Source organism: Stegodyphus dumicola, chromosome 11, assembly GCF_044657685.1.
Source record: "Stegodyphus dumicola isolate Sdum_Otavi_A_Nest chromosome 11, ASM4465768v1".
Classification (NCBI taxonomy): Eukaryota; Metazoa; Arthropoda; class Arachnida; order Araneae; family Eresidae; genus Stegodyphus; species Stegodyphus dumicola.
In genome coordinates, this window is record NC_140778.1 from 67906261 (window position 1) to 67931667 (window position 25407).

General features: G+C 30.4%; 1 protein-coding gene and 2 long non-coding RNA genes across 3 annotated transcripts; 1 reads left to right on the plus strand and 2 right to left on the minus strand.

Annotated features, from left to right (window-relative positions):
* Window positions 1–1080: 1080 nt before the first annotated feature.
* LOC146994066 (uncharacterized) lies at window positions 1081–11052 on the minus strand. The gene is made up of 2 exons (XM_085826797.1): window positions 7441–11052; window positions 1081–2442 (listed from the first exon to the last, which is right to left on the minus strand). The coding sequence occupies exon 1, from the start codon at window positions 10672–10674 to the stop codon at window positions 9604–9606; it is 1071 nt and encodes a 356-aa protein (XP_085682923.1). The 5' UTR covers window positions 10675–11052; the 3' UTR covers window positions 1081–2442; window positions 7441–9603.
* Window positions 11053–15346: 4294 nt separating this feature from the next.
* On the plus strand, window positions 15347–19123 carry LOC118184101 (uncharacterized). The gene is made up of 4 exons (XR_004757352.2): window positions 15347–15546; window positions 17216–17253; window positions 17829–17882; window positions 18900–19123. It is a non-coding gene; the product is annotated as an uncharacterized LOC118184101 (long non-coding RNA).
* A 795-nt stretch (window positions 19124–19918) lies between these two features.
* LOC146994067 (uncharacterized) lies at window positions 19919–23699 on the minus strand. The gene is made up of 2 exons (XR_015043998.1): window positions 23345–23699; window positions 19919–21153 (listed from the first exon to the last, which is right to left on the minus strand). It is a non-coding gene; the product is annotated as an uncharacterized LOC146994067 (long non-coding RNA).
* Between the last annotated feature and the right edge of the window lie 1708 nt (window positions 23700–25407).

Sequence of the window (25407 nt, forward strand, 5' to 3'; positions counted from 1 at the left end):
CTTTTTTAAATATAAACTTGTTTGCTAAATGCAATTTTTTTCCTTAATCTTAAGACTTTTGCTTTTCAAATCAATTCGAATATTTCATTGTAATTAAATAAATGTTAATTTTATATTTGTGTTGACATTTTGTATGGTGATCATTCCGATAAGTGGTGCCCAAAAGAGATTTCCATCCTGAGCCTCGATAATTAAGTCTGGCACTGCACATTTGTTCTATTTCTTGCTTTGACAAACCTAAGAATTTTACAAAATTACATTTTATATTTTTACAACACTCTTCCATCCTTAGAACAGTCAATATACTAAACATAAAACCTATTTCAAACATTCTGCGTCTGTTTATTTGTTTTATTTAAGCTAACAGAAAATATTTAATAATGGAAATTTCCCTCATCCAGAGTCAGTTTACAATCCATAAAATATAATAAGATTAATAACAGTAATAATGTATAAATAATGTAAATTGCAGATGTGTTAATCTTGAAATAAATATTGATAAACAAAACAGAAAACAAATTTATGCTTATTTTAAAATCGAATGAAGGCAACATTATCTATGAAAAGTAACATTAATTCTTCTACATTAAGGGGCACCAAATGTGTAATCCCATTAGCGGTATTGATGACTTTGCACTCAAGGGGGGGGAACAGAATTTTTTTTAATAGGTAAAGAAGCTAATGGGATAAATGAAGCTAAGGGAATTACACATATGTGGTCCTCTATTGAAGACATATGTGTTATTTTGTTCCATTGGCTATACTCGTTTTCACATTGATCTTATGATTGAATTTTAAATTAAGAATGAATTTGTGTACTTTTTTCCTCAGGGGAGGGAGGTATGCTTTATGAAATTATAAGTATGCTATACAATTAAACAGGAAATGAGAGTTGTATGAATAAACTACCAATTTAAAAGGGAAATTTAATTTTTTGACAGGATTAAATTTAAAATGCTTATCAACAATTAAAGTCAGAGTTAATAAAACTTAGCTGAATATTAAATACATGTATCAGATTTATTGAGAATAAAAATTGAAGCTAACACAATTAAAATAATAAATAAAAATTTTATTTACATGCATACAATTTTATGTTAAATATACAGAAAATTATCATACAAGAATAAATAATTGTTTTATTAAAGAGTTTCAAATAACTGTAGTTTTTTTCTTTAGCTTTCAAATTCAATAACTTTTAAAATTACAGTGGTTTTTATTACAGCATAATAAAAATTATTTGATTAAACTTTCCTTTTACATATTAGATTAACTAATATTACATATCATGAAATTTTCAAACTTCTTCTTTACATATATATAACTATAAATATATCAGTTCATTTTTTCTATAATTATATTTTGTGAAAATATTTTTAAACTATTGAAAAGAATGAAATTTCTTTCATTTTCAAATGATTATGAGACAGATTTTAATGTAAGACTGATAAAAAAGACATATTTCACATTAAAACAGAAAAATTTAAAAGAGCTAAAACATGAGACACCTTGGGAAAACATTTGTGAGGGAAAAATTATAAATATTAATGAAAATAAAATTTTTATAGCACATAATTTTAGCATTTTAGCAAAAAATTATAAAAATTCTATCTATACTTTGCATACAGCCACTTTATTAAGATATTTATTTCTGTATAAATATGTAAATTTCAGTTTCATTTCCTATTTATCTATTTCAGTATCTTCTAATTTACCAAATTTTGTCTCAAATCTCAGATAATGCAATATTCTAAATTCAACAGCAATTACTTTCACATAACATATATGAAACTAACAAGATGCTATTAATTTTGCACGAAGGCTTTCCATAGAAAATTAACTTCTCAGATTTTCTATATTTATATAGTTCTATATAAAAAGTGCATCCATTCTGGAACTAATATGACCAATATGAAATAATAATAAACAAGTTAGAATTTTAATAGTGACAGCATACTGAGATATTATATTTGGCTGATTGTAAGAACCCATAGCCTTCACACCTAGCATTGCAATCATTACCATAGTCTTCATATCCAATGATGCTATCATTTTGCTTATCATCTGATAAGCTTGCTTTAAATTGATTTCATTGAAGGGTAAGATACAATACCTGTCATAGCTCTTCAGTTTATTCGCATCTAATTTTATGGCGGCACTAAGCCTAGCAACTGAAAAATTGGTCACAAGATTTGTAGCTTAATTGTCCGATTTCTTGTTTACGAAATTTAGGTATCAAGTTTTTATTTTGACTGACATTCCGTTTTGGAATGTCATTGGGTTTACTTGGTGCAGCCACTTGCCCTGAAGATGGTTAACTTGGCTGTGCACAGCTTAATGATGCTAAAATGAAGCTTGCTGCAGGATGGTGAATTTTACTGCATACCTAAGCAGATAGCTCCTCCACATTTACAAGTCTGCTGCTTCTGCACACCTAATCAGCTGGAAGTGATAAAAATTAAAAACATGAAATAATTTCAGTATTTATTACAAAATCGATTCACAATAAATTTTATATTTTTAGTTCATTTATTTATCGAACAAAATAAATGCTAAAGTTATTAAAAAGCAGGGTTGATCTTTACAATATGGTAACTGGTAGTTTGGCGACATTTTGGAGGCGATAAAGGTTACTACCTGGGACTTTGGTAATAATGTGAGCAGTACTCAGTTCCGATTACACATTATTTTGTGTGAGGGAAATGAGAGATCATGGGATATGTCATGTGATATTAATGGACGAATTACGGTTCTTTAATCGGAAAAGGGGGGAAATCGGGAAAAAATCTGGAAATTTTGTATTTGGCTTTTATTCTGTGTTGTGTGAAACAGTGTTCGTGAATTTTTGGATACCATGGCCGTAACTAAAGTGAATTCGAAATGGGTATTTATGTATGTATTAATTTAATGTATGTGCTCATTTATATTTTATGTAGTGTTTTTGAATTTAATTATATTTTAATTAAATGATAGTTATTTTGTGAATTTTATGTTTGTAGGAATTTGGCATACGTTTTAGTTGAAGTAAACGTGTATGGAAATAATTTAAATATCTGACACTAAGTATTTGTAATGGTTGCGGTATGAATTCGTTGGTGACGTGTATAATGTAATAGATGATTTAGAGGTAAAAGTTTTTGGATATTTTATTTATTTTATATGTGGAAATGTTCATATTTGGAAAGGGTAAATACTTTTTCGCGATCAGGTAATTTCATATATGTTCTTTTTACCGGGTTTAAAGATTGAGAAAATTGTCATGTATTTTCGTGAAATTTTTCTAATTTATGAGAAAAAAGCAGTGTACATGGATATAGTATAGGAGTGTGCGCAATGCCATTTTTGTGCAATTCTGGGATGTTTTTTTAAGTAAAAATAAGTCGACATGTACATGGTTTAGTGATATTTTAATTAAATGATAGTTATTTTGTGAATTTTATGTTTGCAGGAATTTGGTATACGTTTAAGTTGAACTAAACGTGCATGGAAATAATTTAAATATTTGATACTAAGTATTTGTAATGCTTGCGTTATGAATTCGTTGGTGACGTGTATAATGTAATAGATGATTTAGAGGTAAAAGTTTTTGGATATTTCATTTATTTTATATGTGGAAATGTTCATATTTGGAAAGGGTAAATACTTTCTCGCAATCAAGTAATTTCATATATGTTCTTTTTACCGGGTTTAAAGATTGAGAAAATTGTCATGTATTTTCGTGAAATTTTTCTAATTTATGAGAAAAAAGCAGTGTACATGGATATAGTGAAGAGTGTGCGCAATGCCATTTTTGTGCAATTCTGGGATGTTTTTTTAAGTTAAAATAAGTCGGCGTGTACATGGTTTATGTGTATGTGTTATTTTGAAAAACGCGTAAGGAGTATGGTATTGTGCACTTTTTCCCAATTTTGCAGTGAATATTTGTCATGACTAAGCAGTTTTGTTAGATAAAATTTCTAGCATAAGTGTAATTCGGCTAGTAGATTGTTGGAAGAAGCGTTCAGTAGATAAAAAGAAAAGAAACATGTCTTTACTTTGTGAAGACAAAATGGCGGCGGGAAAAAAAAATAGAGGGTTCCTGTAGGAGAGTTGCTCGCCAAATTTTCGCCAAAAAAACGCCAAGTTACTATAATGTAAAGATCAACCAAAAGCAGCACTGAATTAAAATATTAGTAACACTTATACAGTCAAAAGTCTTTAATTTGGACTTGTCGGGACATCGGCGATTCCAGATTATAGATCATCAGTTTAAATCTGGTAAGATGGCATGCAGAAATTATAAAATTAAAAATATGAAACCGTAATTTATAAAATAAAGAGCAATTATAATCTAAACAGTATCAAAATTTACACACAAAAAAAAAGCTTAATATTTATTTGTTTACTTTATTAAACATTTCTTTCAACACGAGCATGCGTAAAGCATACATTACGCATAGTCGAAATTAGAAAATTGCAACCAGAAAACTATTTGATGTGTATTCGTGATATTTATAATGACGAAGAATTTGATTTAAATCATATCAAAGACAAAATACAGTCAAAAGTCGTTAATTTGGACACCCATAATCCGGATCTCAAAGCTACAAACTTTCTGCGCATGCGTCGCGTTCACGCATGCGCACAGGCGTTTACGAGAGCGCGTAAGACCCTTACGGCTGCGAATATGTTTGTGCGCATGCGCATTTAATGTGTAACGGAGTTATACGCTAAGCTAAAGTTATCTAATTCAGTTAATGTTGCAGATTGCGTTGTTCCTTAATCTTCGAATTGGATCCGGCTTATTATTTTTTGCAGACTGTTAGAGCAATTTTATAAAAGTAAGCTTGAACTTTCGATTATGTCAAATAGAATTTCCGATATATATTTACTACAAAGCGAAAGTATGTTTTGAAATCTGAAATCTGTTTATCAATTTCACGCTGCTCTGCGGCAGAGGGGGGGGGCAGAAACGTCATTATTAGATTATGATAGATTAGAAAGATTATGTCAAATAGAATTTCCGATATATATTTACTAATATGTAATTTGTATCTACAGAGCGAAAGTGTTTTGAAATCCGAAATCTGTTTATCAATTTCACGCTGCGAATTGGAAGTTAATCTGTCAGCACTATCCTTATCTTCAGGGCAGATGTTTTTATTTTATTTGGTTTATAATTCCATACTAAGTGTAGTATTTCATCTCGATGTACTCCGTCTTTGATATGATTTAAATCAAGTTCCTCGTCATTATAATTCGCTTTCGATAGTGAAGAAAGTGACCCAGAGGTTATTGAAAACGAAAACATTTCGATTGACGAATTAGTCGGTATTCTCAACACAGCAATTATAGGACTTGAACAGCGGAACTTTGTAACTAAACAAGACATTATGTCTGTTTAATAAATAGAATTAAAGAGAAAGTATTATCACGTGAAACGAAGCAACTTACATTGAAGGAAATGTTTAATAAAGTAAACAAATAAATATTAAGCTTTTTCTTTTTGTAAATTTTGATACCCTTTAGATCATAATTGTTCTTTATTTCATAAATTACGGTTTCATATTTTTAATTTTGTAATTTCTGCATGCCATCTTACCAGATTTAAACTGATGATCTATAAACCGGAAAAATCGATAATCCGGAATCGCCGAAGTCCCGACGAGTCCGGATTAACGACTTTTGACTGTACTACATTTAGTAAGAAATTATAAGCTGAATAAAATAAAAACATCTGCCCTGAAGATAAGGGTAGTGCTGACAGATCAACTTCCAGTTCATTGCGCACCGCGACGTTTCCCCCCCGCAGAGCAGTGTGAAATTGATAAACAGATTTCGGAATGGTTTTTGCAGCAATTCCACTTTTTGTTTGATGAACATCGAAACATGCTTTCGCTTTGTAGATCCTTTGGCAGCTCCAGAATTGGAAACTCTTTTTGACATAATCCAAAGTTCAAGCTTATTTATTATAAAATTGCTCTAACAGTCTGCAAAAAATAATCCAATTAGAAGATTAAGGAAAAACGCAATCTGCAACATTAACTGAAATAGACAATTAGATAATTTTAGCCTAGCTTATACTGTCCGTTATACATTAAATGCATATGCGTAAACGCATTAGCTTAGCTTATACTGTCCGTTATACATTAAACGCATTAGCTTAGCTTATACTGTCCGTTATACATTAAATGCACATGCATAAACGCATTAGCTTAGCTTATACTGTCCATTATACATTAAACGCGCATGTATGATGGACAGTATAAGCTAAGCTAAAATTATCTAATTACCTATTTCAGTTAATGTTGCAGATTGTGTTGTTCCTTAATCTTCTAATTGAATCCGGCTTAATATTTTTGCTTATGCGTTTACAAATGTGCAGAAAGTTTGTAGCTTTTAGGTCCGGATTATAGATTATTCCAGATTATGGACGTCCGGATTAAAGACTTCTGACTGTACTACAAATGCTAAATTAAACTTTAAAGTATATGGGACTTTAAAGCATAAGAAATGAGTGAGTATTAATACAAAGTTAGCATTCTGAATGCATTAATTCATGTCCCACAGAGAAGAAGTTATGAAAAATTTCATGCAGCCAGTCTATTTCGCAAGATACAGAAGTAATAAACATGTTTAATAATGAAATATGATTGAATAAAAATATTAATAATAAATGAGGTGAAATTTATAGTTTTATTCTTTTGTATTTCAGTTAATATTTTTAGTGTGAAAACTATCTGACTTAATACACTCTCTTCACTAGTACTAAACATTAATTTTGAATTATAATAAATTTTCTAGCTGCTCTTTTATTCATTCACAATGATAACGGCTTGAGTTAATTTCTTTTGCACGGAAAAAATTGCAGCGAAAATGTATGCGCAAAGGCACCAAATCTAGCGTATGCTCTGGTTTCAGATTGGGCAAGTTTATAGTTCTATATTTCTTAAGATGCCATTGAAATACTAGATTAATTTTTAAATCCTTTTTTGATATCCCATGGGTTTAACAATTTGAGAATTGCCCATGATGAAAAGTCAGCAATAGAATTTTGGGTAAAGTGCAGAATCACTCAATGCTTGATGCGTTCTTAAGAATTGCACATACTCGGTATCTATGTGCACATTGACCTATTTTCACTTTAAAAAAAATCCCGGAATTGCACAAAAATGGCATAATACAGTGCGTGTCCTCCCGGGTTAACTATACACTGCTAAACGTCATTATTAACCTATTCATTTTACTTCTACATGCTAAATATCTTATAACTTGACTGTACCCTGCTAAAAATCATGGCTTCCATATGATAAATATCTTGAAACTTAACTGTAGATTACTAAAATCATGGCCGATTAGCCATTGGCGAGCTTGGCGGATAAATACGCATCGGCGCCAACAGATCCTTTGCGGAAGAAAACAGGTTTCAAAATAAATATCTATTATACAAAGATTTCTTACCTGCAGAGAAATGATGTTTGCCAAATTTCTTCTTATATGCATTATATACATGTGATTGCTCAATTTGGTATGTCCAAGATTTGACTGAAAATGTCTGAAATTTCATTTCACCTTTCTAACATTGCACTGATTTCACAAATGTTATACACTGACACATTTGATACTAAAGCCGGATAGGCATGGTCTTCAGTACTTTTTCATGACAAATGGAAATAGCAAATACATTTTTCATGACACGGATTTTCATGACGGATCCTTTGCGGAAGAAAACAGGTTTCAAAATAAATATCTATTATACAAAGATTTCTTACCTGCAGAGAAATGATGTTTGCCAAATTTCTTCTTATATGCATTATATACATGTGATTGCTCAATTTGGTATGTCCAAGATTTGACTGAAAATGTCTGAAATTTCATTTCACCTTTCTAACATTGCACTGATTTCACAAATGTTATACACTGACACATTTGATACTAAAGCCGGATAGGCATGGTCTTCAGTACTTTTTCATGACAAATGGAAATAGCAAATACATTTTTCATGACACGGATTTTCATGACGGATCCTTTGCGGAAGAAAACAGGTTTCAAAATAAATATCTATTATACAAAGATTTCTTACCTGCAGAGAAATGATGTTTGCCAAATTTCTTCTTATATGCATTATATACATGTGATTGCTCAATTTGGTATGTCCAAGATTTGACTGAAAATGTCTGAAATTTCATTTCACCTTTCTAACATTGCACTGATTTCACAAATGTTATACACTGACACATTTGATACTAAAGCCGGATAGGCATGGTCTTCAGTACTTTTTCATGACAAATGGAAATAGCAAATACATTTTTCATGACACGCACCAAGAATGACATTTCTATATGTACTAGCCCAGCTGTAATTCATAAAAGTACAAAATTCAGACACAGTTAAGTTTAACATAAAACACATATAATTTACTGCACAGATATTCAATTAAACATTTAGCTACCTTATAGAATTTTTGTTTTTGAAATTATCCGCAATTCATTACGCACCAGATATAAACACTGAACATTTATTATCATGCAAAAATATCTTGAAAAATGTTTCATATTATGGGAATAAATAATTTATAACTTATTTTCATCAAATGAGAATTTATGTTTGTCCCACAGGGTCACTAATGGGCTGTATGCTATTCAGATTTGCCTCTCAAAATTCTAAAAATTTTATTGTATTTAAATTTTGTTAACCGATGAGAAAAATCCAGACTTGACCTCAAATATTGAGGTTTTCCTAGCTACACACAGAAGTGCTTACTGCAAAGGTTAAGTAAAACTTGTTTTCAATACATATTCAAAACACAGGAGGTATCTCTTCTGTATATATAAAATATATATTTCTTCAACTTCCTTATCGCTCTTAATGATTTGTTACATACGTAACTCGTAACATTAGTCTCTTAGAATGATATCGATATTTAAATCATCTTTATGCAAATTAATGAGTATTTAAATACCACACATACAAATTTTCTCTCCAGTGTGAATAATCATGTGCTTCCTTAAACTACTCTTTCCACTGAACATTTTCTTAGATACTTCACATATATAAGGTTTCTATCCTGTGTGAATACGCATATAGTTCTGTAAAGTTCGATTTTCGATAAGCATCTACTTACATACTATAAGATTTCTCTCCTGTGCTTTATAAACCTATGATTGTTTAAATTAATTTTTCGATTAAATGACTTCTTACATACTTCACACGTGAGGATTTTCTCCTGTGAGAACACGCCCATGCTTGTTTAAAGTAATTTTTTGATTAAATACATTTTACATACTTCACACATATAAGGTTTCTCATCTATGTGAATATGCATATGCTCATTTAAAGTATCCTTTCTACTAAACATCTTCCTACATACTTTCAAGCAAGGATTCTCTCCTGTGTGAAGAAGCATATGATTGTTTAAAGAACACTTTTCACTAAACATTTTTTACATACTTCAAACATGTGAGGTTTCTCTGCTGCGTGAATAAGCATACGGTTGTTTAAATGACTCTTTACACAAAACGTCTTGTATACTTCATACATATAAGGTTTCTCACATGTGTGAATAAGCATACGCCTATTTAAACTACCCTTTTCACTAAACGTGTTCCTACATACTTCACACATTTAAGGTTTCTCTGTGTGAATACACATATGCATGTTTAATGAACATTTTCGATTAAATGATTTCCTACATACTTCACACATGTGAAGTTTCTCTCCTGTGTGAATAAGCATATGCCTGTTTAAAGTACATTTTAGCCTAAACCTCATCTTACATACTTCACACTTATAGGGTTTCTCTCCTGTGTGAATAAGCATATGCTTGTTTAAATTAGATTTTACATTAAACGTCTTCTTACATACTTCACACATATAAGGTTTCTCTCCTGTGTGAATACGCATATGCTTCTTTAAAATACCATTTTTGCTAAACATCTTCTTACATACTTCACATATAATACTATAAGATTTTTCTCCTGTGTGAATATGCATATGCTTGTTTAAAGTATTCTTTCGATTAAATGATTTCTTATATATTTCACACATGTGAGGTATCTCTGTGTGAATAAGCATATGCCTTTTTAAAGTAGTTTTTTGCTTAAATGATATCTTATATACTTCACACATATAAGGTTTCTCACCTGTGTGAAAAAGCATATGCTCATTTAAAGTATCTTTTGTACTAAGCATCTTCTTACATACATCACACATATAAGGGTTCTCTTCTGTGTGAAGTAGCATATGCTCCTTTAAAGTATCCTTTCTTCTAAACACCTTCTTACATACTTCACACATGTGAGGTTTTTCTGCTGTGTGAATACGCATATGGTTGTTTAAATGACTCTTTAGACGAAACATCTTCTTGCATACTTCACACATATATGGTTTTTCTCCTGTGTGAATAAGCATATGCCTGTTTAAAGTACCTTTTACCCTAAACGTCGTCTTACATATTTCACACATATAAGGTTTCTCTCCTGTGTGAATAAGCATATGATTGTTTAAATTAGCTTTTAAACTAAACATCTTCTTGCATACTTCACACGTGTGAGGTTTCTCTCCAGTGTGAATAAGCATATGCCTGTTTAAATTAGTTTTTTGATTAAATGATATCTTACATATCTCACACATATAAGGTTTCTCACCTGTGTGAATAAGCATATGCTCATTTAAAGTATCTTTTCTACTAAGCATTTTCTGGCAGTTTTCGGATAACCGGCTCTTGTCGACCTCGCTACGGCGCCCGGTGGTGGCGATTTCCGCCAAACCCGGCTACCCACCCCGACAACTTTCTGCTGACGTTTAGGTTACTGTAGAATCCGGAGTATCGGGAGGGATTTAGGCAAAACTTCTGTGTGCTCATATTGAAGGTCACGTGACCATTTTTCTTCGCTTCTGCTGCGTGGTTAGAAGTTGAGAAGTTTGTCTCCTACTTGATCGGAGCGTAGGTAAATAAATAATAGTGTTAAATGCGAATTAAAACTGATAATTATAAATAAATAATAATGGTAAATGCGAATTAAAACCGATAATTATAAATAAATAATAATGGTAAATGCGAATTAAAACCGATAATTATAAATAAATAATAATGTTAAATGGGAATTAAAACCGATAATTATAAATAAATAATAATGTAATTAATTATTATTTTTATATGTTTTTTTCCCTTTTGCTTTTCATTTTTTACATATATTGTTCGTAATTGGAGTTTCAATAAAAAAAATTTTAATTCCCTTTTGCTTTTCATTTTTATTTTTAGAATTAAAACGATTTTTAGAATATCCGAAATGAGCCCATTTTCTTCTCTCCTGTGTGAAAAACCGTATGCTTGTTTAAAGTATCCTTTCAACTAAACACCTTCTTACATACTTCACACATGTGAGGTTTCTCTCCTGTGTGAAAAAGCATATGCTTGTTTAAAAAACCGTTTTCACTAAACATTTTCTTACATACTTCACATAGGTTCACATAGGTTTCTTAGTGAAGTGTCTGGTATGCTTCCCGTCTGCTAAATCGCAGAATAGGCTGCATCAGTCGATGCTGTGTTTACTTCTCTTACGCTTGGACACGCCTTTTTATGACGTAATATTGGTTACGCCTCTTCTTAAAAACAAGTTATAAATATGCTATAGCTTCGTATTTAAAGAACACTTAAATTATATTTTAACTGAGTTGAAATGGTAGGTTTATAATGTTCTGCGCGAGATTTTTTTAATTATAAATCTACTTTTGTGTGTTGTGTGGTAGTGTTAGCATTTAACGCAACGAATTATCTCTCACAAATGTATTATTAAGATACCAAACGATTTAAAACGATCATTAGGAAACGACTGAAAATATTAAATGCATGAATTAAAAATTATAACCGTAACTTCTGAAAATACAGAAAATAACAAGGAGGTTAGAATAGAAGGAGGGAGGGTTCGCGGTTTCCTCCACTATCGAGGAATGAAAGTCCGCCGAACAAGCGGCGTCCATGTTTGTGACTTCAAAACATTGCATTACGGCAGTGACATGTACGTGTTTCTAACCTGTTCCGTGCATTTATTTTCCAGTAAAAATATGTTAAATTTATAATGAAATCCCTCGCTATTGTTGAATTTTTCTTTTAAAGTAATAAAGATGATATCCATAATTTACTATGTACAGCAAATTATTAAGAAATAGTTCGAAATCTAAATGCATGCGCATAACATTAAAGCCTTTAAAAAATGATGTTTCTGCATATTTCACGGAATTGCTTAGGTTAGAAAATAAATCTTAATAAAATAAAACAGATTTATGTGAATTCATTGATTTCAGTTTATGAGCATTTCATATTTATTAATCTCAAAGAAACTGCCTTTAATTAAGTTGAATTCCAGAAATACACCTATATAAGTTTTTGGATACATCTTTCCACATGTTCAATTGTGTAAATATTTTACTTAATTTTATCACTATACTCCCCAGAAATTTGTAAGTTTATGCAAAAAATTTTAACAACAGAACAGTTTATCTTAAAAAAACGAATAATAATTAATATATAAAGAAAAGCATTGCTTTATTTACCACCTTTACAATTAATAAAAATAGTAACAATTGATTTCTTACTTTTCATGAAAGTTATAAAACGAATTAACTAAAACGTTCAAATTATACAATTTAAATCCTACCATATAGCATTGTATCTTAAGGAACGAAGATACCAGCTATAAACAGAAGCATAAATATCTATTTAATATATTTTGATTATAGTTATATTAAATAACCTATTTTAAGTCCTTTTTTTTCACATCTGGAAAGAAAACCACATCATATTGTGATATTTTTTGACATAGTTGTCATATTACATAAAAAAGAAAATTAATACTTACGTGTGAAAAATAATGCCCGGAATTTTTTTCGAGAATCTATTTATGCATCCCTGACATGCTTCAAAAAAAAAAAAAAAATGTTGCAATGACAGACTTCCTTGCACAAGTCACGGTGATAACAGGAAGATGGCCGCCAAGCTTCACCGTTTGAGTTGAACCTTCCCTCCTTCTATTCTAACCTCCTTGGAAAATAATTCTTTTGTTCAAAGAAAGTTTTGATTATTGATGAGTGTGTTAAAATCGGTACTTACTGCAGAATGGATGAGTATCTGAATCTGGATTTTTTTAATCAGTTGGAGCGAAGAGGCAAAAAGAGCGTTATTGAGCGGTGAGAAAAGTTTGATTGCAATATCGTATAAGTGCCCAATTTGTGGAACAAATATGAAACTAGTAGAGAGACGGTTTTGAGACGTATAGACGATTTTCAGTGGTGCGCAGTGCCGAGTTTGTGCAACTCTGAGATGTTTTTAAGTGAAAATTGATCAATGTGCACATGGGCAAAGCCAATGCTGTGCGCGATGCCGAGTTTGTGCAATTCTGGGATTTTTTTAAAGTGAAAATAGATCGATGTGCACATGGGCAAAGCCAGTGTGGTGCGCAATGCCGAGTTTGTGCAATTCTGGGATTTTTTTAAGTGAAAATAGCTCGATGTGTACATGGGCAAAGCCAGTGTGCTGCGCAATGCCGAGGTTGTGCGCGATGCCGAGTTTGTGCAATTCTGGGATGTTTTTTTAAGTGAAAATAGATCGATGTGCACATGTGCGCAATGCCGAGGTTGTGCGCGATGCCGAGTTTGTGCAACTCTGGGATGTTTTTTTAAGAGAAAATAGATCGATGTGCGCATGGTCAAAGTCAATATGGTGCGCAATGCCGAGTTTGAGCAATTCTCTGATTTTTCTTTTAATTTAAAATAGATGGATAAGCACATGGACACCGAGTTTGTGGAATTCTTTGATGTTTTTCGAGTGAATACTGATCGTCGTGTAGAAGAGAAAACGAGGTTGTGTGTGATGCCGAGCAGTAATGTAACTTTATTTATGTGCAATGTTTAACATATCGTTAGTGTATTTTAAATTTGTATTGTTGTTTTAATTGTGAATTATATTTAAGACGTCATTTTTCATTTAAATTGTATTTTTAATTTTTTGACTTTGATATGTTTATAACGCTTTCCGTCTTACGACATATATCGATAGCCCGACGATCTACTCAACAGTAGCAAAATTGTTAACTTTAACTCTTGACGTAACGTTTACCTCATATTTTAATACGTAGTGTTTGGTATCGTAATTGCACTTGATAATATGAGTTCACTTATAATATGTGTGTGTGTGCGTATGTGAAGCATTGCTTAGTGTTCCAAGTTTGTAGTATTTATTTTATTATATTATTTTCTTTCATTCTGAGAAATTAGATTTTTTTATTTATTAATGCGTAGAATTCTAGCATGCCTACACAGAATATGGCGTGATTTAGGAATTTTAGAAACTGATATGAAATCTGTGTAATGATGTTCATATGCAATAAAAAATATTCTTGTTTTTTTATTAATGTAAAGTTTAAAATTTTTAGAAATAATGAAAATTGTCTAACTATTGGTATGTAAGAAATTATGTCGTTACGTAGCAAGAATGTAATTTGTAAAATTGATAAAATTGAAATGTTCCACAATATGAATTTAAATTAAAAAAATATTTTATTTGTATAAATAAAAAAATTAATAAAAATAATAATAATAAATTAATAAAAATCTTTGAAAATATTGAAGCTCTACAAGTATTAGAGACTCCGACGTTGCTTATCGTTTTAATAATTGGTAGAATTCGCTCACTATATCATGGTAATTTTAAATATAAACAATTTATTATACTTATTATCAGTAACGCCTATGCTTAAATGTTATAAATGTAAATTAAAAGTAAAGAATTTGATATTAATTTACAATAATAAACAATTTAGTATTGTTATTAAGAGAAAATAAAAGAAAGTACACGTAGTGTAAATGCGAGAATACATTGTGACGTCATAAGCTTAGTCCCACCCATTTATGGACGTCACACAGCTCCTCCTACTGAACTTTGTGGGTGCAGCCTATTCTGCGCTTTTACCCCCAATATTTTATTCCTTACGAAGTTATGGATTCTTATTCATAAGATTTTTTTACATTTAAACGCACGTTGAATCGCGTGACAGAACACCGAAGTTTGTTTACTTCGCGGAGACTAGAAAGTGTTGCCATTCCGCTTTAACTAAATTTAGTGAATCTACACTACACACCCCCTTCCTAGTGGGCCGATGCTATTCGCACCACCGGTGCGATTAGCCGAAACGCTCTGATAAATTGCAAATGTTAGCTCGCAAGAGGCGTTCCTGCTATCGGCTGCTAAAGTCGAATTCAAGTGCAACGCTTTACCGCTCTGGTAACTGATGACGTCAAAATTGCAATGGGGAGCTGGTTTGCTCTCGTGCCAGGAGAGCTTATCCGATAAACTACATCAATATCCAATGAGACTGCGTGTCGATGTAAACAAAAAACATCAGTTCCCATGATTTCTCTGAGCTTATGGTCAAGTGTTTACTGCGTTGTAGTGTGGTGTAACGAATTGTTCCAGTCCTGAAAACGAAAGAAATATATTTCTTTTAATGTGTACAACTTTATTTACTTTATCCCATAGAAAATTCCCTCCAAAGTAATCTACAGCAACAGGTGTGTGTAAAATATATTTTACTTTTCAGACAAAAATCCTTGCTTTTTCAAATATAAACCACATTTTTTTTCCCATTTTCAAATTACAGCATTTGGTTTTAATTCTTCTAATAGTAAGTTTAATTTAAAATTCAAATTTGTGTTATATTTTTATTGTTTAATGCAGATGCATGATTCTTCAGTGACAGTAGGCATGTTTACCATATGAAAATTAACTAGTTCTTGAATTATATAGTAATTAATAAGCCCATCTATCTACAAGCAGATGAGCCTGCTGAACACCGCTATCCCAGTCTCTCTTTAAATCCAGGTGAAAAAGCTGGCTGCATGAGTGTTTTCTTCATTTTTTCAATGTATAACATGAATACTAAGTTTTCCTTAGTCTTCCACGCAGGCATTCCTTCCCTTAGACATTCATTATGTGATGAAACAGTTAAGAGCAATTCTTAGATTTATATTGTACATCGTTGGGAAAATATAAAAATGAAATTAAAGGTATTTCGATGTAATACAATAAATAAAAAATTATATGAAACCCTGATAATTCTAATGTGATATTAATGTAATATATACATCCAGAGTAAAGGTTAATTTATAAATTATGCTTTGTGTTCTGCTCATTATATTGTGCATTTACAATACACTTTCTGCTTCTTAAGTGAAAGTTTGGACCCATTCTCATTTGATATCAGTTATGTTCAGATTTATTTATTTCATAAAATTTCAAAAAAAATTTTTGGCTATTAAAAGCTACAAGTGCAGAAACAAAAGCTTAATTTCTTTACTGTAACTGTGTCATGCTTCTCTGCTGATAATGAAAGTCGTCTTTTAATAAGATTTCTTTCATTGCATATATTAATTATATCTTTTACCATACTGGTTGCCATCTTTCATTGTGCATTCTTCAATATTTTTTGGTACTTAACGTATTAACACAAACACCTGGATCAGTTTGGTGGTCTTTATAAATGAAAAGAGAAAAATACTTATCAGGAGAAGTACGTTGTTTTTGCAGCTTGCTTTTAGCATAACCAAACTATCAATATTTATCTAAGTTGGCAAAATGTTATCAACATATCAAAGGAAAAAACATTTAACAAATTTTAAAATACTAATTTGAATTATTAAATAAAAATTATGTGATAGTTTAAAAAAAATATATTTTCCACAAATTTTTTGTCTAAATTTTGAGCACTTGTGCCAAGTGATCTGTTTTCACTTCAAAAAAAAAAAAAAAAAAAAAAAAAAATCAGAGAATTACATAAACTTGATACTGCATGCCTTGTCTATGTACCAAATTCATCTCATAGTTGTTTCCATTAGAAATTTTTGTACTAAAATGTTCTATTCCTGCAGAACACAGCTTCGTCTTTTGATGGTAAGCTCCACAAGCAGTATTTTAAATCTGAAATTAATCTAAAACAACTATTCGTATCTAAAATCCATTGGAACTTGAAATACAACATAAGAAACACATATGAAAATGGCGACATTGCTTGAATGAAAAATTGTCATGAGCATGTTACCTGAAAAATTTTGCTACATAATCGTTGTCAGAGTTTGACACATTTTTGAAAATTTGGTAACTTTTATTAAGCTGGTTTCAATAATGTGCAAATATCTTTTATTCTTATGATTGCTTCATTGTATACTTTTTCCCTTTTCCTAGAGTGCAGTACAATACCACAAGTTTTCCAGCCAAATGCGGTATGAATTTCAAGTTTCTATACATTTATATAAATTTTAAGAGAGTAAAATATTGACAAAAACTGCATTAAGTTTTCAACTCTTGTTTTGTTTTTCATTAAAAATTTGCTACCATTATGTATAATTCATTTTTTTAATGTAAATGTTTTTAAGCATTTGTAGGATAAAGGCAAATTACACTTATTCATTCTTTCTTTGATATAATACATGTAGCTCTTTACCTGAAATTAATGTTTGTCAAATTGTTGTGCATAAATTAGAAGTATGCATGTTTCTCTTAAGTCAGTTATGTTTCAGGAACTATCTTTAATGAATTGTATAGAAAATTGTGGACGAGGTGTTAGGTGTACAGGAACGTGGTATATTATAAACATGTATAGTATCTCATAGTATATAAACTCATAACTTTGATTATGCAGTATGCTTTGTATATTATTTCTGAAAGCATGTATATTTCAATCAAGATTGTTGAGTAAACTTTTCTTGCTTTATGCTATCTCTGAAAGCATGTATATTTCAGTCAAGATTGTTGAGTAAATTGTGCTTATTTTATGCTTTTTTCTTTTTTACATTAGAAAATTCCACACCTTTATCACGAGGAAATCTGCAATGGCATTTAGGAATGACAAGTTTGTATCTATTACATAAAATCTAATGTTTTCTGCATTCTTCTTTTCCTCCCAACAGAAAAACTTTAATGGTATAAATCAGCAGTTTTCAACCTTTTGACTGTAGTGTACCATCTAAGCAAAAACTGAAAAACATTAAGACTACCACTAATTTTACAATGATTATTTTTCAATTCCTCAATAGAAATATTAAAAACATATATATATATAATATATATTGCCATTTGCACACTCTTTGTATTAAATATGTACACATAAAGAACTATTAGATTAAAAACTGATGATTACTTAATTATCAAAATTAAATTTAATTAAATTAATTATTCACTTGATTATCAAAATTTCAGTTATAATACTTTAATATTTAATTTCTTTATGTCTGCTCTTATTTCATTTAATGGTAAATTAGGATCCACTTTTTATTTTGATGAGTATTTATATTTCAAATTTAACATGGAAAAAATAATTTTTCACACAAACAGGTTGTGCGAAAAGACAATACAAATTTGATAGCTTTATTTGAAATGCCTTTAAATTCTTTTTTTCGGTTCAGCCAAAAGTTAACAAGTGTGTCATTTTCCAAATCTTCAAGTCAATTTCTATTAACTATTCTTTTCTTTATGAGATTTTTGAATTTCATAGTTAAAAATATTTTGTTTCTTTGCATACCACCGGCTGAGAACTGCTGGTATAAATTAATTATAACAGATGTAAATTAATATTTCTCATACAAAAAAGTTATTTCAATTCTTTATTACGAACATTATATACAGAGTATGTCTTTTATTAACAAGATGATTTTAAGAATTTAAAATAATAATCATTAAATCCTCTTGATCTATAAACAGTCTTAAAAATTATAAAGGGAAAAAAATTGAATGTTAAAGAAATCAATATTATGAATTGTTCCTTTTTAGAGAAGTTTCATTGTTTAATTAATTATAAGTGTTTTACATTATGAAATATAAAAATTAAGAATATTTGAATTTGAATGAATATTTTAAAATTTTCCCTCAGATAGAAGCTCAACTATTCGAAGCAGGAGACCGAAGAGAAAAAAGGAAGAGAGATGATATTACAGCTGCAGAAAAGGAAATAATTAAAACGCAGAAGAATATATTAATGTACTGTGTGAAATATGTGACTTGTATAAGCAATCAGTTGCAAATCAGTCTGCTGTCATAGAAAATCAAAATATAATTATTAATTTATTAAAAAAAATAAATCATGCATTTCAAATATTACAGTGTTTTCATTCTTGTATGTATTTCTGCAGTGTGGGATTCATATTTTAATTGTAAAATTTACTACTTTCTTAATTTTATAAAATTTTGTGATTATAAAAATTATTTAAAAGAAATTCACAAATCCATTATATGACATAAACATTATAATAATTCTAATACCACTACTATAAGTCTCGTGAAAATATTTATGCATTTTACACAGCAATTATCTTTTTCCTGGAGGAAAATGGGAATAAGACCTGTAAGAATCTTTAGTCAATGTATTACAAATTTTAATTTTCAGATATAACACGAAATGCATTAAATTGTTTTTCAATTATGTTAATAAGTTATATGAATGAGATGTGATATTAAAAATTTCATTTCTTTTTATCATTGAAGAAATAACATTCAATATCCTACAGCTCCATAACAATGGCAGATAAAATTGACATTCTAATTTCGAAGTTCTAAAAATACAGAGATGACAACTATTAAAGTATGGCTAATGTCTAGTTTACAATAACAATGTTGAGTCGCGTACTAAAAAGTAAGTGAATCAAACTGTATTTATTTTCCCCCTTCTCTTTTTTTTTGGCTGAAAAACAATTTATTATACACTCATGATTTTACTTAAATGTATTTCTTTTAATGGCAAACCCACTGAGGTAAGTATGCAGTAAGTTATTATAGTGAATGCGTAATGATGATATAAATCTAAATTCAGCAAACAATCTTTCCCTTACTTTAATGTTTTAAAATCTAGAATTAAAAGAAAAATGTATGTTCTTTAAATAATACAAGAGGATATGGAGGCATAAATCATAAGCTGTTTATTCTTTACATATTATGCTAATCAGGAATTGGAGCAAAACCCTGCTTAATCGAAGAATACACTCACAGGAATGGTGGAGGAAAATTGAACTGTCCAATATTTGTTTTGCTCACCCCCAAGAAGACACAAACAGTATAGAGTGAAATAATTGTTTTTAGGAAATACATTTAAATATCTTTGACAGAATATGTCAGTTTTAATTTATACTATAATAAATAAGCATGAAGTTCTTATGCTATTAAATGTGTATTGTCACATGGAAATTTTCTATCTTGTCCCACGGAAGGGGACGAAAGGGAAACATTTGACTTTTTGGAAGAAACTGAATTTCGGTGCAGTAAATCTTATTGCTAAGTTTAAGATAAATTAAGTGCAATGCTAATTTATAGTGACTTACTATTGTAAATCATGACTGGCATACCCAACACTAAAATATATATATATATATCAAGCCTATTAAGTTATTTCTGGTAGTCAAGAGTTTTTAAACATAAATGATGGAAACAAGAAATTCAGAGGGAAGAACAATAATGATAAAAGTTGTCAGTGTGCATTTGAAACCAGGACTAATAAAATTATTTAGAATTATTATTATAAATTAAAATCATTTAGGGTTGTGCATTTAGTTACAGGTTTAAATATAAACCATGGCTTGTGGGTCCCCATAAGTAATTTTTTTCATAATATATTCTTTATTATCCATGAAGGGGGTTTCACCTTTGCCAGAGGTTCATTGTTGCCTACTTTGCGTTTTTATTATCGAGTTTCAAAATTTAAAGATAATTCATTGTGCAATGCAATTTCAACATGCACTGACTGAAAACTTTCTGAAGGTACCAACTCATCATCTTCAAACACATCAATCTCAGGATTTTCAACACAATGCCTTAAGCATATATTATGTAAAATGGCCACCAGATATGACCATTTTACATATTTTGCTTTGTGAATACAATAGTGTTCCACCAGTATCGTGCAGTACCCTAAATCTTGATTTGATCTCTATAGCTGCACGAACTTTTCTGTGCTTCTCATTATACAGATATTCCCGTGATAAAATGGGAATATAATCCACTATCTCCCAAAGATATGCACGATGCGACAAAATACTATCTAGATTTTGTTTCAGTCCACTCTATATAAATGCATCATGAGTATTGCCTGGCCATTGTCCTATAGCATAGAGAACCCTCAGACCAGCATTCCATACCTAGAAAAACATAAATCCTAAGTCAAAAGAAAGTTTCATCTGAAATTTTAATATACAGATTCTTAACATTAAATATAGTTGATATATTAATAAATCAGTCTTTTTAAGGAGTTTACTTTCCATTTTTAACAAAAATATGTCACTGTTTTTTCATTATTAAAAAATATACAATAAAACATTTAAAACAAACAAACACACACACACACACACAAAAAAAAAAAAAAAAAAAAAAATTACAGCTACCCTTTTTTTATTAAATTGTAGTAATTATAGTAAATAGGTGATTCTAAAATTTATTTAATATTTTGTATTATTTAATATCTATACTTCACTATAATTATAGTATAGATAGCTTTTTGTTATTATTATGTGAATAATAATGAAACATTCTTGCAGTAATTTGAAATGACTGCTTATTATACTTATTATCATATATTTCTTACCTTTTCACCATTAATGGAAAATTTATTTTTCCGGTTAATGAAGACAAAACAAAAATTAATATCACCACACTCGCAACATCTGCGGTTTCATTTGTATGTAACCCAAAATAATTCTTGGTAAGCTAGGTAGAATCACATTTGTGATTGCACTCCAGTTTTTTTACAGCTGGTCGAAAGAATTAACATCTACTGTATGTGGAAATAGCGAACAAAACAGTAAGAAATTGGAACAATTACCTGTGGACAACTTGTATTCATAGCATTCTAAAATGAGCTTTTAGTAAAATTTGACCGCAAATAAAACAGTAGTAATGAAAGAATGTTTTTTCATGAAGTGGGTCCAATACATTCACGGCAGGGTTATTTCATGTATTCTGCAGAGAGACTGTTGTATGGTTTGTTGTAACTGCTGTATACAAATGTCTGGCTCAGAATTCCACAGCAGTAATTAGCACAACTTTCATGGTTGATGGTATAATATGGAGGTACCAAAAATTAGTATTATCACAGTAACTGCAAGATGGCTTATATTTCTAAAACTCAGTTAACACATTTCATGCAGAAAGAAAATATTATCCAGTTTCATACTTAAATCAAGGTCACTGAAATGTGGTAAAAGCAATCTGCTTAAGAAAACAGATGCCTCTGTAGAGGACTTTCTATGGAAAACTGGCTTTCATTACCATTATACATGGGCAAAACCAATGTCATGTAATATAATAATCTATTAGTACAGTAAATACATTTAATTTCCTTGTATTTATTTATGTCATGCTGCTTTTCATGTAATTTAGTATGATAACCTTATAAGTTTATTTAATTCTGATCATGGTCTACGGAAGTAAGGTAAGTCACCAAGTTATTAATAGTTATGTGAAAGTCTGCAATAACTTTTCATATCATAAGAGATTTATGAATGTGTATATAACTTACATGTGTAGTTATTATGCAAGATCTATAGAAAGTATCCAAAATTACCATGACATTAATCACACTGTACGAACAGGCAAGACATTATACATTAGGAGAAAATTAACTAATATTTTGGGGGATGAAATACTATTTTATACATGGGAACTGTTTAAACAGCTGAGAAAAATTCATGGTTTTTCCCCCTACAGTTACAGAATATATATATATATATTGTTTCATAAGAATAAAAAGTAAAGTTAAATTTAAATAATTCTCATGTGCCATTGCTGCAAAGAATGAAATTTGAATTTAACAAATATTCTCTATTCATATAAAGTTAATTTAAATTATGAAATTTTAATTGCATACATATCAAAGATTAATTATTGCTGCAAACTAATTTACTATATCACTGAAATTCTGAGAGCATATGTAAATTAAATGCACGTATCTAAAACCATGAAAAAATATATAATATTCCAAAAAACTAATCCCAAATATATACATATATATATATATCTCAAAGACAGGCATATGCATAATTTCTGTTAGAAAAACAATTTCTCCGAGATTACGTTTTAGAGTAATTAAAACAATAAATTAATGGTGATATTATTACTGCATTCCAAAATTCGCAGTAATTAACGATTTCGATCATTACTACGAAAAAAAAAACGGGATGAAAAAGAAAGAATCCTGATACAATAACATTAAAAATTTGTGTGTTTACGTATAAAAATATATAATATTCTCAAATAGGTCATTTAAGCATAGTCTTTAATTCGGAAACATTTCCAGAAGTATTTCAGTTTTCTTAATCTGAAGTAAAAACAAACCTGCTTTTGCAGAGAATATCCATTGGCAGTTGCCTTCAGAAAAGGTTTCAATTCATTGAAGCAAACCGATTTAATCTGAATCAACTGATGAATTCCACCATTTCAAAAGCATTACGACTGTCTCTTAAATGCCAAGGGATTCGATCAGCATTTCTCCGAATTCTTAAACGTCTGAGCAAAATCACTTCAGCCATCTTGTTTACAGTCGCTGTTAAGAGTTTGCGGCAGGTCAGGAGTAGCCGCAAAATTCCTCTATGGTAGTGACGTATTTTCAGTAGGCGTGTCCGAAAAGCGTTGCACTTGAATTCGGTTTTGCAATGCAAGTGCGATTACCATGACAAGCGTTGCACTTGAATTCGCCCCTAAGCTATTCGCACCAAAATTAATCACGTATGCGCATTTGAGTTGTCAAAGGCGGGTTTCTACCTTGGCATTGTTTATCATTTTTTAAGCGTTGGCGACTTTCAAAAGCTTAGAAAGGAAAATGGGTTCCTTTTCTTATAAAAAGAAGGAACACATTTCCTTTTATTAAAGTATATATAAAAAAGGGTAGATTTTTATGTTCGCAATGTTTATCCTTTTCCTGAACGCTTTGAATAGTTTAAATGACTGATTTGAAGGGGGGGGGCAAAATCGTGTTGACATTTTTTGTACTTCTTAGAATACATTTAGCTGTTGACAAATTGTTGGATTGTTGACAAATGTCTTCCTATTCTTTTAACATTAACAAATTTAGAAACACAGTATCACATGAAAAAAGCTCAGTGAAGTAATGAAAAAGTCTGCTGCTACATAGAATACATCTTCAAAATTCTGCTACAGTAAAAAAAAGGGCATGCTTTATCCTATTATTAATAAATATTTGCCGAATATCACTTTTGTTTTTTTAACGTTTTTTTCGATTAGTATCAATATTGAAAAATAGAGGGCACCACTACTCCATACGGACTGATTGTCAATTTCTATTTTGGGGAACATTTAATTTTTTCTGCATTAAAATATAATTTTTTACTTCAGGGAACGAAGTAACATTCACCATCATACAATTCATTCATTAAAATGTCATTCTTGCGCAGAAAAATATGCATGTACATCAATTTTGTCTAAAACTTAGCAAACCTAAAACGTAATTGCATCTTTCGCCAAGCAGGAAACTTGGCGAACTTTTTCACGCCATTTGTTGTCGATCGTCTCCAGCTTTGCGTCTGCAGAGCTGAACAGGTTTCACTCATGTACTCTCTATTTTTGCCCTCTCCCCCAAGCAATTTAGGACGAAACATTGAATGCTTTCAATAGCCATTTGCAGAATCAGTGGAAATGTTTACTTCCTAGGTCCTTCAGCTAACGAGTCACTCATTGAACGAAAAATTTCTCAAGCGCAATGTTTGTCTGCTAAATATAATTCAAATAATAAATTATTTTACTAATACCATTAATAAATAAATATCATCTCAGGGTTATGAGAGAACGTCGAAAAATCATTCGATATTTTTTTATGAAGCGTTAAGATTACCTTTAAAACTCAGTTACCAAGTTGAAATCATTCTACATAAAAACTTGAATGCTGAACTGATATTTATTTTCGGGTAATTTATAGAACTTAATCATAGAAACTGGAGGCCTTCAAATTATACGTATATTTTCCGAATAATTTCATCATATATTAGGTCAGCACTTCACACTGAATACGTTGAAATTAAGCATAACTGAAACGCTTTTAAAATAGTCTCCAGATATTAGGGATAGTGTGATATACGCTAAATTTTGCCTCTTCAATAATTCTTATAATATGGCGCTTCTTGTTGAATATTTCAGTATTATTTCGTGCATCACATAGTACAAGTTATCTCATTGCGGAAAGGATGGCATAATTTGATGGAAATTTAAAAGGATGGAAAATTAATGGAAATTTCTAAGGATAAATCGCAAAATTCTGCGAATATTTCGCAGCCGACGAATTTATTTCACTTACACTTCCAAAGAACTTGTCAGATAATGACGCATCATGTTAAATTTATTTTCAAACAGCCAAGCTTTGTCAGTACTAACAGAACCGTTATAAG